This window comes from Sander vitreus, chromosome 3 (genome assembly GCF_031162955.1).
Source record: "Sander vitreus isolate 19-12246 chromosome 3, sanVit1, whole genome shotgun sequence".
Classification (NCBI taxonomy): domain Eukaryota; kingdom Metazoa; phylum Chordata; class Actinopteri; order Perciformes; family Percidae; genus Sander; species Sander vitreus.
The window spans coordinates 32633583-32645520 of record NC_135857.1 but is presented as its reverse complement, the minus strand read 5'-3'; the positions used below and the strand labels follow the sequence as shown (position 1 = coordinate 32645520).

Sequence of the window (11938 nt, the reverse complement as noted above, 5' to 3'; positions counted from 1 at the left end):
ACAGCTGTTTAAGATTAACCAGTTTCAAACTACGGTTGAGATTTGGGAACATGTTCATTTCATAATTTTGATTTCACTGAAAATCTGCTTAAAAAATCTTAATCCATAAAAGATGTGTAGTATACACACACACACACACACACACACACACACACACACACATACATATATATATATACATATATATATATACACACACACATTCATGTTTACATTCATCAGTTATTATATTATAACCATAATTCATTTGCAACTTCTGTCTTCCGCAGAGTGATTTTACATTTTATTATGTATGTATATATATATATATTTTTTAACTTGCACTATTATGTCTTAGATTCTCATCTTGTTTTTTACTTGTGATTTTCTGTTTTATACTAATTTAATTATCATTTTTGGAGTTTGGGAGCCTGAGACGAGAAGATTTCCAGTGACAATGACTGCTTCTGTAATTGTTGTGCATCAGACAATAAATAACTTGAAACTTTAGTTACATAGCGCTTAATATTACAAAAACATGAACCTTACGCATAAGATGATGATTGTTTATGACTTGTTCGCAATGTAGCCTAGTGGTGGATTTCTACTGATGTCTAACATTTGAAAATATAATGTATGTGGCGGATATTGATGCAAATTAGTCTCAAGTCATCAGTTGTGAATTTAATCAAAAACAAAGGTTTAGTTAAACCCACCCAGCCAATCACAAAATGCCAGACTTTTACTTGAGTATTTTTACACTGTAGTATTGCTAAACTAAAATATTTATATACTTCTTCCACCATTGTCCATGGGTAAAAAACACAATCCTACCTACAAAACAAATAAACAAATAAAAAATGAATTCGCCAGACACTCTTGACTTTACTCGACTCCCCCAAAACACAAACTCACGAGCTACATTGAAGGCAGCACTGCATCTGGAAAATCAGAGCTGTCGATTTGCACTTGAAGGCACCTGTTTTTCAAGAGGGACGGAAGAAGTTTTCTGTTTTACAGGAAGAAGACTCATTTGCGAGGGTTGTGTTTATTGTTTCATCATGTGTTGAATGTCTAGTCTGCCTCATCATTTAACTTCACTCCTGGAAAACACCTGTACGTTACCTCTGCTGCAGCTGAAGCCATGACGCTTTCATAGATACTTCATACTTCGTCGGTAGGTAAGTTCAAGTTCATTAACCCGTTTTACAATGAATTGACGTTATAGACCACTTCACAGTTGTGTCTATGGTCTAGCAATTGAATTAAATTGAAAATGTCTATACTATACTGAGCTAAATAAATTAGAGGTAGCTTCTTCTAAACCTGAATACAACTGGTCTGTGTTAAGTTAACGTTACTGAGACGCTTTTAAGTGAAGTTACTGAAAACAAAAGTGATATTAAGTCTAGTTATGAATGCATTTTCTGATCAGTCACACTCGTAGCTAGTTAAATAACGTACTCAAAGTGAACCAATCTTCCAAATAAAGTGACTTTTTAGCTAAAAGAATATAATAAATACAAGTATAAACTATAAAATACTACTACATACTGCAAAACTCCTGCTCCAGCTAAACAAAGGAGCTTGTTGATGTGGGAAGACGGCTCACGAGTTGTTTTCGTTCTTGGTTTTTTATAAATCAGCACACGTTTCACCATTTTTAACCTCAAGAAATTCCTACAAACAAACCAGTCAAAGCTGCATAGAAGTGGTTATGGCCAAAATGGCGGGTGAATGATTATTCACGGTCGGAGACCATCAAAAGAAGATAACCATCAGTCTGTTATGCCTACAAATTACATTACAATTACAGAACTGTTATTCGTGTGTTGAGCTGAGGTTACATTAGGCTAGATTCAAGCACTATTGGCCGCTGCAGCTTCAAGTTTTAGAGGAATAGGATGCAAATCAGAAGCTATGGATCAAATGAGGTTATATAAACAAAAAAACGAAATCAGATTATCAAGACGCATGCATCATAAATATTCATATCAATGCAAAAATAAGAGTCTACCACCTGTTAAGTGTCTGTATTTAGTTTGGGTTGAGTATTAAGGACTGCACTGATTGTAAATGGGGAACATGATAATATAAAAGGGGTATACAGTATGTCAAGTGAAAAATATAATTGTTTTTAAGAATATACACGTCACCCTAATACATGAGATGAATGGTAAGTAAGTAAATGTTACTGGTGAACAAAAGTGTGAAAGATTGCCCATTTTGGGATTTATAACATCACACCTTAACTATATACATAAAAAGTATTTATCTGGTGTTTTATAGACATTAGTCACCTTTACTTAAAGGTTTTTCAGGTGGTCATTTTCACAAAGTTTGTGAACATCATATCAATCAAAGTAATGCCTTTTTTATTTAGGAAGCAGAGCAATCACATTGGGAAGTCACCAGACTAGTAATCTTCTGTCTGTGGTCTGTCTACTGTACCAGCCTCTTTGGCTAGTAACCACACACACTGTTGACCTTATGATTCGCTTTGCATTCTGATTCTACAAATGCAATTTGCCTGGCAAAACAGCAAAAGGAGCTTCAGGCAGTGAGGAAGTAAGGGCATGTCAATATTCTACACAGAGAATGAATCTAAATATCTGAAGTGTTTCTTGATTTTTGTGTCCTCAGGTGTTATTTATGTGCTGCGGGTAACAGACGAGCGGTGAGATGGCCATCGCCCACGTGGCTACAGAGTACGTGTTCAGCGATTTTCTGCTGAAGGACCCAAACCAGTCTCGGTACCACAGCGTCCGAACTGAGCTGGCTGTGGACAAGATGGTGACCTGTGTGGCAGTGGGCCTGCCCCTCCTCCTCATTTCTCTGGCCTTCGCTCAAGAAGTTTCAGTTGGTAAGTTTGGAGCCAGGGCTGGAGTCAAGACCACAAAGCTTGTTCCAAGACCAGATCCGGTGTAGTCCAGGTCTAGACTAGAAGTTTATTCAAGGAATGACGCTACGGAAAGCTGGACTTATTGGGAAAACTCTGACCTAAATTAAGCTAAACTGTAGATTCAGGTCTACGCCAAGGCTAATTGAAGCCTGATGATGTTAGTTAGGACAGCTGCACGTTCTCTAGTTTAGGAGTCTTCAACGTTTTTTAGGCCAAGGACCCCTTAGCTGAAAGAGAGACAAAGCTGGGACCCATTGCTACATATATTGTACACAACTGAGCTGCATATTGAACTGGGTGGATGGATGGATATTCATACGTTATTTATACATCATGTTTTAATGTTCTATAATAAAAAAACAACAGTGCTCCAGTTTAACATTTCAGTCTCGTTCCAATCACTTTCTCTCATGTTTTTGTGTCATTTTTCTGTCTCTGTGTTTGTTTCAGGTACTCAGATCAGCTGCTTTGCTCCTTCTAATTTCTCCTGGAGGCAAGCTGCTTATGTGGACTCGTTCTGCTGGGCGTCTGTACATACACACACTCTACCTCTGTGGCTGCACAAGGTACACACACACGGTTAGAATTCCTGCAACTATTCCAATGTGTTACTACTAGAGATTAGTTTGATGTTTAAAACATGTCCATACACATGTAACATGCTTTGAAACACGCCTTCTACCAGAACAATAAGGCAGGTTTAGACTGCAGGCTCATTACAATGAGTCATCATGCCATGCAGTAATAATATAGGTATGCCATGCTGAATGGAAATAATAAATGTCTGAAAGGGATTTTCATAAAAATTCCTAACAGGATGCACTTGTTTAAAGGAACATGCCGACTTATTGGGACTTTAGCTTATTCACAGTAACTCCCAGAGTTAGACAAGTCCATACATACCCTTCTCATCTCCGTGCGTATTGTAACTCTGTCTGACGCCCCCAGCGCTAGCTAAGCTTAGCACAGATCCTGGAAGTAACCGGCTCCATCTAGCCTACTGCTCCCAATGAGTGAGAAAATAACATGTTCCTGTTTACAAGTTGTGATTTGTATAGTCACAGGGTGTACAAATAACAAGGTCACTATGCTTTTACTATCTAGTAATTGTTGACTCTATTACTCCAACTCTGAGCAAATTCCAGGCGAACTCTCTACTCCTCACCACGGGGCTTCAGGTGCTGCGAGCAAATCACTCCGCCCAAGTAGCAGAAGTAGCAGTGCTTCGCCTTTCTGAGAATATAGTTCCCAGTTTATATACGGTTAGAAGACGGCTGCGTCTCATGTGACCTTGTTATTTGTACACGCTGTGACTATACAAATGCCCCAAAAAAATCATCTTAAAAAAAACTGCAACATTGATTACATTGCTATAAGGGCTGGGTATCGTTTAAAATGTACGATACCGGTATCAATACCAGTACCTTTTTTAAAGTGAAACTGATACCAAAAGAGTACTTCATTTGATACCTTGCGGTAATTGGCTGCGAGCAAAACCATACAAATAGTCTTTTTTTTTTTAATACTACTTGGTACTGGGTTATTTATTTCAGTTGATACCTTATATTGAGTTCTGATACCCAGCCCTAATTGCTACATCTAAATGCAGTTACGCTGCTGCACTCTTGACCAATATTATTATCAGTGAACCAAACAAAGCCTCCTAACTAACACTAAAATAACTCAAATAAATTTGAAATCAAATCTTTAAGTCATTGAAATAGTGTTTAGTTGTCTTTCAAGTTCAGCATGCGTCAGGTTGGCACCAAGTTTAGGGCTTATTTGTAAAATGAAATGGAGCCAACAACCTCACTGAAGAAATAGGGATTGCGTGTCAGCTAAAGATAGTGACTCCTGTCTTTGGGTGGAGACTTGGACAGTTGTTTGGTTGTGTTTGCATGTCTTATATCAACCAGTGTATAATGTGATTGGTTACTTACTATCCTGTCTCTTCTCTGCAGTTCTTCCCCTACATCCTGCTGCTGGTGGCAGTGATGATGTACACCCCGGCGTTGTTCTGGAGGTTTTCTGCAGCACCCTTCCTGCAGTCGGACCTCAGCTTCATCATGGAGGAGTTGGACCGGTCTTACAACCGTGCCGTCACTCTGGCAAAACGCATGGCCACCTCAGGACTGCGCACCTCAGACGGGTACAGTAGGACACCTGAAATCAACTCGGAATTGCAGAGAAAACTGGTGTTAGGATACCGTTGGGTTCAGATTTAGCATCGCATAAGAAAACTGGTTTGAGTTTGTGCAGTGTGTGAAATCTATGACTATTGGGAGGGTCCCTTGCTGCTGTTGTGTCAAAGTCTGTTTCTCAAAACCAACTTTATACCAGAAATTGTCTCGAAATTAATTCTGGACCTGACCTAACTTGTTGAAACAAGCGCACACTCAATAATCCTGCACACTTTACATACAGCTGGCAACAATAGCTTTATTGATTATTTGAATCTTGTGACACCACACTGGCATTGTTTTTCCCGTCTTAACACTGGTGAACTGTTCCAACAGATTCCAGGTTGATGCAGTGAGATTATTTGGCCGGCAAACCCCACTTTTGTTGGTTTAGTGACATAAAGGCTGTTTAACAACTTTTAATGGTTTTCCCTGAATATATAAGGACTGATATTTTGCATTTGGGATTGTATATGTTTACTGGACTTAAATAATGTAAATGACGGCTTTCAAATATGCAGAGAGTCAGTATTCTCAGAGTTTAAATGTGGATATTTAATGTAATTAATAAAGCCATCACACATGTTAAGTTATCCTGGCTTTCTGCTTTCTCCTAAGTGTTCTCTTTGCTTCTGTATTCTCTTAATGCAGCGACATCACCGAGGGCTGTTTCGATTACCCGCTGGTGGAGAAGTTTCTGATGACCAAGCGCTGCTCGCGGTCGATGTTGTTTTACTACCTGCTGTGTCGCGGCCTGACTCTAGTCACCCTGCTGTGTGCCTGTGTCTACCTGGGCTACTACCTCCGCCTGGCCTCCAAAACGGACGAGTTTGGCTGCAGCCTGCGTGTCGGCCTGCTCGCCTCCGACCCGGGCGTCCCCGACAAGGTGCAGTGTAAGCTCGTCGCTGTGGGAGTCTTCTATTTGCTGAGGTATTTGTCTGTGCAGTAGGCGGTTCGGTTTGGTCCCTTTTTTTTCATGATAGTTCTGGATGGCATTATTATCCTAAGGTGTCTTTGTTATTTTGTCCACCTGTATAATGGTTTGCGGTTTGTAAATTGACTTTGCACCATCATCTAGTTAAACTTCATATTTGTTATTCAGTCTAAATGTTATGAATTAGTTCCAATCCTTGTATTGTTTGTGGAGTTGTTGTCAGGCCTCCTCTCTTCAGGTCAAACTGCAGCCTGCTTCTTTAACTCTCTCTTTCCAGCCTTGTCAACTTGGTTCTGTTCATTGCGCTGATTCCCGTGGTGATCTATGCCGGTCTCCGTCCCCTCTTCTGCCATGGATATGCCCGCTTCCTGGAAACCTACCAATCACTGCCCACCGTGAGCGTCCTGCCCACCCCTGGTAACCAATGGGACGATCTCTCACTGTATTTGCTCTTCCTGGAGGAGAACCTCAGCGAACTTAAGTCCTACAAATACATCAAGGTGTGTTGGCATCTATTGTGCGTTTGTGTCTGAAATCACTCCCTTTCGACTATATAGTGCACTATATTTACTGTCGACCACTGTCTGCTCACAATCCCACAATGCAGTGTCACATTTTATAGATGTAAAATGAACAGTTGTGCGTCTCTACAGCTGTCAGTGATGACACGTGATGAAGTGTCAGAAATCTCAGATTACTTCTCTCTGTAAACTACCATTTACACAGGGAGTAGTGAATGGGAAAATGAGAGACTGATTTCAGACAGCCCAGGTGATACATCATTCTCGTTCCTTATTTTGGATCGTGCCGTTATGTCAATTAGTTTTCATCAAAATCTTATTTTATTACTAAGCTCTGTTTCCAGTGTGAAACTCAGTGATGAGAAAAAAAGTGATCAAAAACACAAGTATGGTGTACAATTATTTAGTTTTGGCAACTAAAACAGGAATATATGGTCATATAGAATTATTTGCAGCTCTCCTTGTTTTTCGTTGTCCAAATGCGTATGTCTTCTGACTGTAGGTGTTGGAGTTGTTGAAGAGACGAGGTGAATGCTCTGGAGAAGACTTTGATTCCATGGGTCTGCTGCAGACTCTGTGTCCAGTGAAGATGGACAGTGTGGATGGGAGAAAACCTACCGGTGCTGCGGGGAAACAGGATCAAGTAAAGACGAATGCAGCGGACTCTGCCGGCAGCCCCACAGCACCTAAGAACAGCTGCGAGAGTCCAAACTCATCTGAGGATAACGACAGCAAGATGGAAACTGAGATGAAAGGTGAGTACAGACGGTAGTCTATGAAGGATTCAAATTAACATTTAAATTGAGAAATTCATTACTATTGTTTTGCATAGTTCTGTCATTAGTTTCAGTTCAGATTGATAATATGAAATTCTGTTTGAGGTTAAACCGTCTTTAGTTCATTTCTTTTTAAACTGTGCCACCTTCAAAGACTCGAATGAGTTGGCCTTGTCATGACTCAGTGTAGTTTTACAACTTTTAGTTTTAAGTAAATGTGAAGGGGAACGATTATAAATGACAGGAAACAGAGTTAAAGGTGGAGGAAAGGGTGTGTGATGGTGATAATTGTCTCCAACAAACAAAACCTGTTTCCTGCACATGCATGCCATTTTCCAGAACGCATGTCAATGTTTGACCGCACATAATGAAATTAGGTTTCCCTTTCAGGTTCCTGTTCCAATGGGGATCAAGCGAGGATTTTTTTTTTTTTTTTTTTAAAGAAATAGGCAATGTCTAATATCCTACAAAATGTATATTTTGAAAGTGAATAATGTTTTTTTGGTGATTTGTCCAAAACCTCCATATACAAGACAATAACACAGTTATGTAAAAAGGTTGATATTGCTCTAGTCTATATACTTTGCGTTCCACTTTGGAGGAGGGTCTGGCAAAGCGAGACTAATATTGCTCTAACGTGCAAAAACAAAAGTGAATTGTTTACACTTTGTTTTTTAAAACAAACGAGACACAGCACATTCATTATTGAGCTTTACATGTTCTGGTAGGCGGATTTTGTCAACATTGGACAGAGCCCGGCTAGCTGTTTCCATTCGTAATGACAAGCTAAGCTAACCGACTGTACGGATCCTGAAAAAAATGTGGGCCACATAGTAAATATACTCTGTACATTTGTACACAAAACACCAAATACTAATTCAGTAACATGTTAAATTATTGATCTATTTTCAGAGCTGACTCCCTTGATACTAAGAAACAGCGACGTAACGGGCAGCAAAAGCAGCGAGGGAGAGACTCTCCGACAGCGAGCGCTGTGATCAGCCTCTGGCACGGCGAGGGAGACCTGGACTAAGTTGTTTCTTAAGGGAAATGACTTCACAACTATCTCATGGTGTATCCACAGCTCATGCCCTTCCTGTCCTGATGGAGGGGTTAGAAAAATGGAACGGGAGAGCGAAGCACCATCATTGTCCCTTTTTAATTTTTTTTAATTTTTTTTTATATAAATGATGTGCCTTTTTTTTTTTTTTTAGAGTGGTTTGAGAAGCAGATTTATTTTTGTCTTAACAGCGCAGTTAAATAAAAAAGTGAGGATGTGAGCATGGGGTGATGTAAAACTAGACACTGGAAGATGACAGTACAGTAAGACATGTTGGTAGAGATTTCAGGAATCATTGAATTTGTCGAACCATTAAGGACTAATTTTTGAAACACTACAGTACTACAATGCAAGGGGTAGGGTTTTAAGTTAAGAGTTAAATAATATAGAAAGTGTCTTAAAGCTGCCACCATATGACAATGTCAACTTTAAATTCAAATTAAAGTATGGAATTGTCAAAATTGCAGTCATGCAGGTGATGTATTTATTTGCACTGCCATTGTGGGAGAATGTAATTTTTATGAGATTATCAATCACATTACAAGATAATGTCAAGGTTGTGAAGGAGGATACCACTCAATGAGGAAGTCATTCTTCATTCTAGGCAGCTGGAACAGAAACCTGTGCTCATTAATGTCAGACAACGTTTTTGGGTGTTTTGCTCTCTGGTCTATTTTAAAGGAGCATTCTCAGTTTTTGCAGTCTTTCATTGGATTATGTATATAAGATGTTTTACATGTGGTACAAATGGAGGACGAGGAAAAATGGTACAAGCTGATCAGCATAAGTTCTCCTAAATGTCAGTCATTTCTAAGGAAACAGCACATCACAGGTAATAACTAGTAATATCCAGTTTGGGGGCTTTGGGTTAAATCATTTTGTCAGAGTTTATACTTTTTTTCAGATGTTTGGATGTCTCAACCTGGAATTAAACTTGCCATGTTTGTTTTGGGAATCTCAGGGATAAAAACATCTCACTACATCGCTTGTGATTGTCAGTGTTTACGTCAGACTTGTATTTTAAGCCTCTTCCACTGCCTGTATATATGTACTGCACTAAGTGGAACATTTTAACATATCTTCATGAAATTGGTCAGGTCTCCTCTTTACTATATATCAGTGTGTTTAAGAACTTCTCTGCTGTTTTTTTTTGTTTTGTTTTGCATATGATAGCTAAATGTTAATGCGGGCCCATTTCTGGGGTCCTTATTAATGTAAAGTGATGCTTTTTGTTTTTTTGTGATATGAGAAAACCTTTCCACTGTTCAATTTCTGAAATGACATTTTGATGTCTGCAAATACTGTTGGTCATGTTTGAGATATAATGGCTGTTATTATTACACTTGTAGTATTGTCTGCAGTCTTAGAAATAAATGTAGTTGATATTACTGTTGAGATGTCTGATTACTTTATGTGGGGTAAAGTTTTACAGTTTTACTAGGGTAATGTGTTGTATGTATAACATTATTACATAAACAGGATGGAACACCCTTAGTAAGTCTGTTTAAAACCGCAGCATCAATACTGTTAACCTTCTGTCTTGTCAGTAGGTGGGGCCATTTTACCAAGTCCTCACCAGATAGTCCTCTTGGTGTCAGATGCTCCTCCATCTATTAGGTCTGCAAATCCTGGCTGTAAAGTTGGTCCTGGAGAGATGTGAGGAGAATGCAAAGAAGAAAATATCTGCGTGAAAATGGGGTTAGGTCTGAGCCTCACCATTCCCCCCTAAACTGTGTTCAGTTGTTGTCTCATTAATTACAAAAACTGACTTAGTACACAAAAGTATATTTCACTGCAAATTAAAGAGTATTCTTGGGAGCTTTTGAGGGTTTTAAATCATGAACTTGGGAGATAAAGGACTTGTTCTTACATCATCCCATCACATATTTACCAACAATTTAACACTGTAAACTGACTTAAATATACTTCCTTTCTGTGTTTTATTCAATAAACACAAACAGATTGATTTCAGTTAAAAATCACAAAATATTTTTCATTTAAAGTTGAGCTCTACTATAAAATATATAAATAAAAAAATAGTTAAATGTTTGTTATTAATATAATCAATTCACCTCTCAATTGGAATAAATAGCATGAATGATGTGGCATTTGGTTAACTGAGGTCACGCAGTCTACGGTTAAGCAGTCAGTTGGTCAATTGATGGACTTCGGTACAGAGCAATAACTTTCTTTAAATGTAGCATGTAGAAATTTAATTGTAGCAATTTAATTCCTTCCTCTGTCTGATTTCAGATCTGATGTATTATGTTGTATTTATGCCTCTGCTGAAAGATTATGTCCTAATTGTATTGGCAGTGTTTTTATTTACCGTATTTTATATATTTCTCCCTGAAATGACGTTCTCTCTACCGAAGTGCAAACTTCGCCCTACGTTCACAGTTACAGCCCCTCATTGGCCCAGAGTCTACGTTCACTGTAGACAGTTACGGCCCCTCATTGGCCCAGAGTCTACGTTCACTGTAGACAGTTGAGGCCCGTCATTGGCCCAGAGTCTACCTTCACTGTAGACAGTTACGGCCCGTCATTGGCCCAGAGTCTACGTTCACTGTAGACAGGTACGGCCCGTCATTGGCCCAGAGTCTACGTTCACTGTAGACAGTTGAGGCCCGTCATTGGCCCAGAGTCTATGTTCACTGTAGACTCTGGGCCAATCAGAGAGCCAAACTGTCTAAAATTAGCCTAAGCAACTAGCTACATGGTGACAGTGCGTAACTAACCATCGTCAACAATCAGCATCTCAGCCAACCTTCAAAAAAAGCAACCAGGATTGCGAAAAATATGATCCCTTTCGATACTGCTATTTTAATATTTTATTTATAGTAAATAAAATTGTATATTTTCATATACAATACTTTGTCTCTGACCCCTAATTTTGTTTAACGAACCTGTGCTCTAAAGGTCTTGGGCCTATCCCAAGTGGCGTTGTCGGAAATCTTAAATTCCCTGAGTGTCATTTAGCCCAGTATCACCACATATAGGTACTGAGTATGTGTGTGTAATTCAGGCCTGTGTGTAATAACAGAGTGAAAACATTGTAATTTCCCCTTGTGGGATTAATAAAGTATACATTAGAGCTTTTGCTTGCTTGTTCACTAAGGTCATAAAATGTTTTGTCTTCAGCAAAAAGGCGCTGTGGGCTGGAGAGTCCTACTGAGGCACAGTACCTGGGGCGGACTTTTGGCAGCTACATTGGCAGGACCTTCAGGTGGCTGGTGGTGAACAACGTGTGATATGTCAAATAGTAAGTATTTCCCAGAAAATCAAACCATGTGACAATCCTCTGCCCGGGTTTCAGAAGCTGGAGGCATTCTGTGCGGCGCTGGTTGAGGTCGGCTCGACGGACTAGAAGCTGCTCCTCAACACTGAGCAAAGGAACAGGGTTCTCGACTCCTGGAATGCGGTGGAGGAGCACGACAAGCAGCCAGAGAAATACCACCAGCTGTACCGCACACACTGGGGCAACACATTGTACTGCCGTACAAAGAGGGATGACCTTGCAGGCGCCGCGGTGGTCCAGAGAGTGAAGACTGTCATCAGCTGTTTACTGTGTTCTGGTGTCAACATT

The 11938-nt window shown here is 39.6% G+C and overlaps 1 protein-coding gene across 2 annotated transcripts; it reads left to right on the top strand.

Moving 5' to 3' along the window:
- Positions 1-965: 965 nt before the first annotated feature.
- On the top strand, positions 966-9740 carry LOC144515872 (pannexin-1-like). Of its 2 annotated transcripts, none has more exons than XM_078247051.1 (8): positions 966-1156; positions 2623-2842; positions 3332-3447; positions 4843-5030; positions 5713-5991; positions 6273-6495; positions 7019-7271; positions 8205-9740. In XM_078247051.1, exons 2-8 carry the CDS (start codon positions 2662-2664, stop codon positions 8288-8290), a joined length of 1326 nt encoding a protein of 441 aa, XP_078103177.1. In that variant the 5' UTR covers positions 966-1156; positions 2623-2661; the 3' UTR covers positions 8291-9740. The 2 variants fall into 2 exon arrangements, with proteins under 2 accessions (XP_078103177.1, XP_078103176.1); XM_078247050.1 differs by having other exon boundaries at positions 967-1160.
- The last annotated feature ends 2198 nt before the right edge of the window (positions 9741-11938 follow it).

Coding starts and splice junctions, on each gene's coding strand:
- LOC144515872 (XM_078247051.1), top strand. CDS start 2,662: ATGGCCATCGCCCACGTGGCTACAGAGTACGTGTTCAGCGATTTTCTG. Junction 3,448..4,842: donor TACCTCTGTGGCTGCACAAG/GTACACACACAC, acceptor TCTTCTCTGCAG/TTCTTCCCCTACATCCTGCT. Junction 5,031..5,712: donor GGACTGCGCACCTCAGACGG/GTACAGTAGGAC, acceptor CTCTTAATGCAG/CGACATCACCGAGGGCTGTT.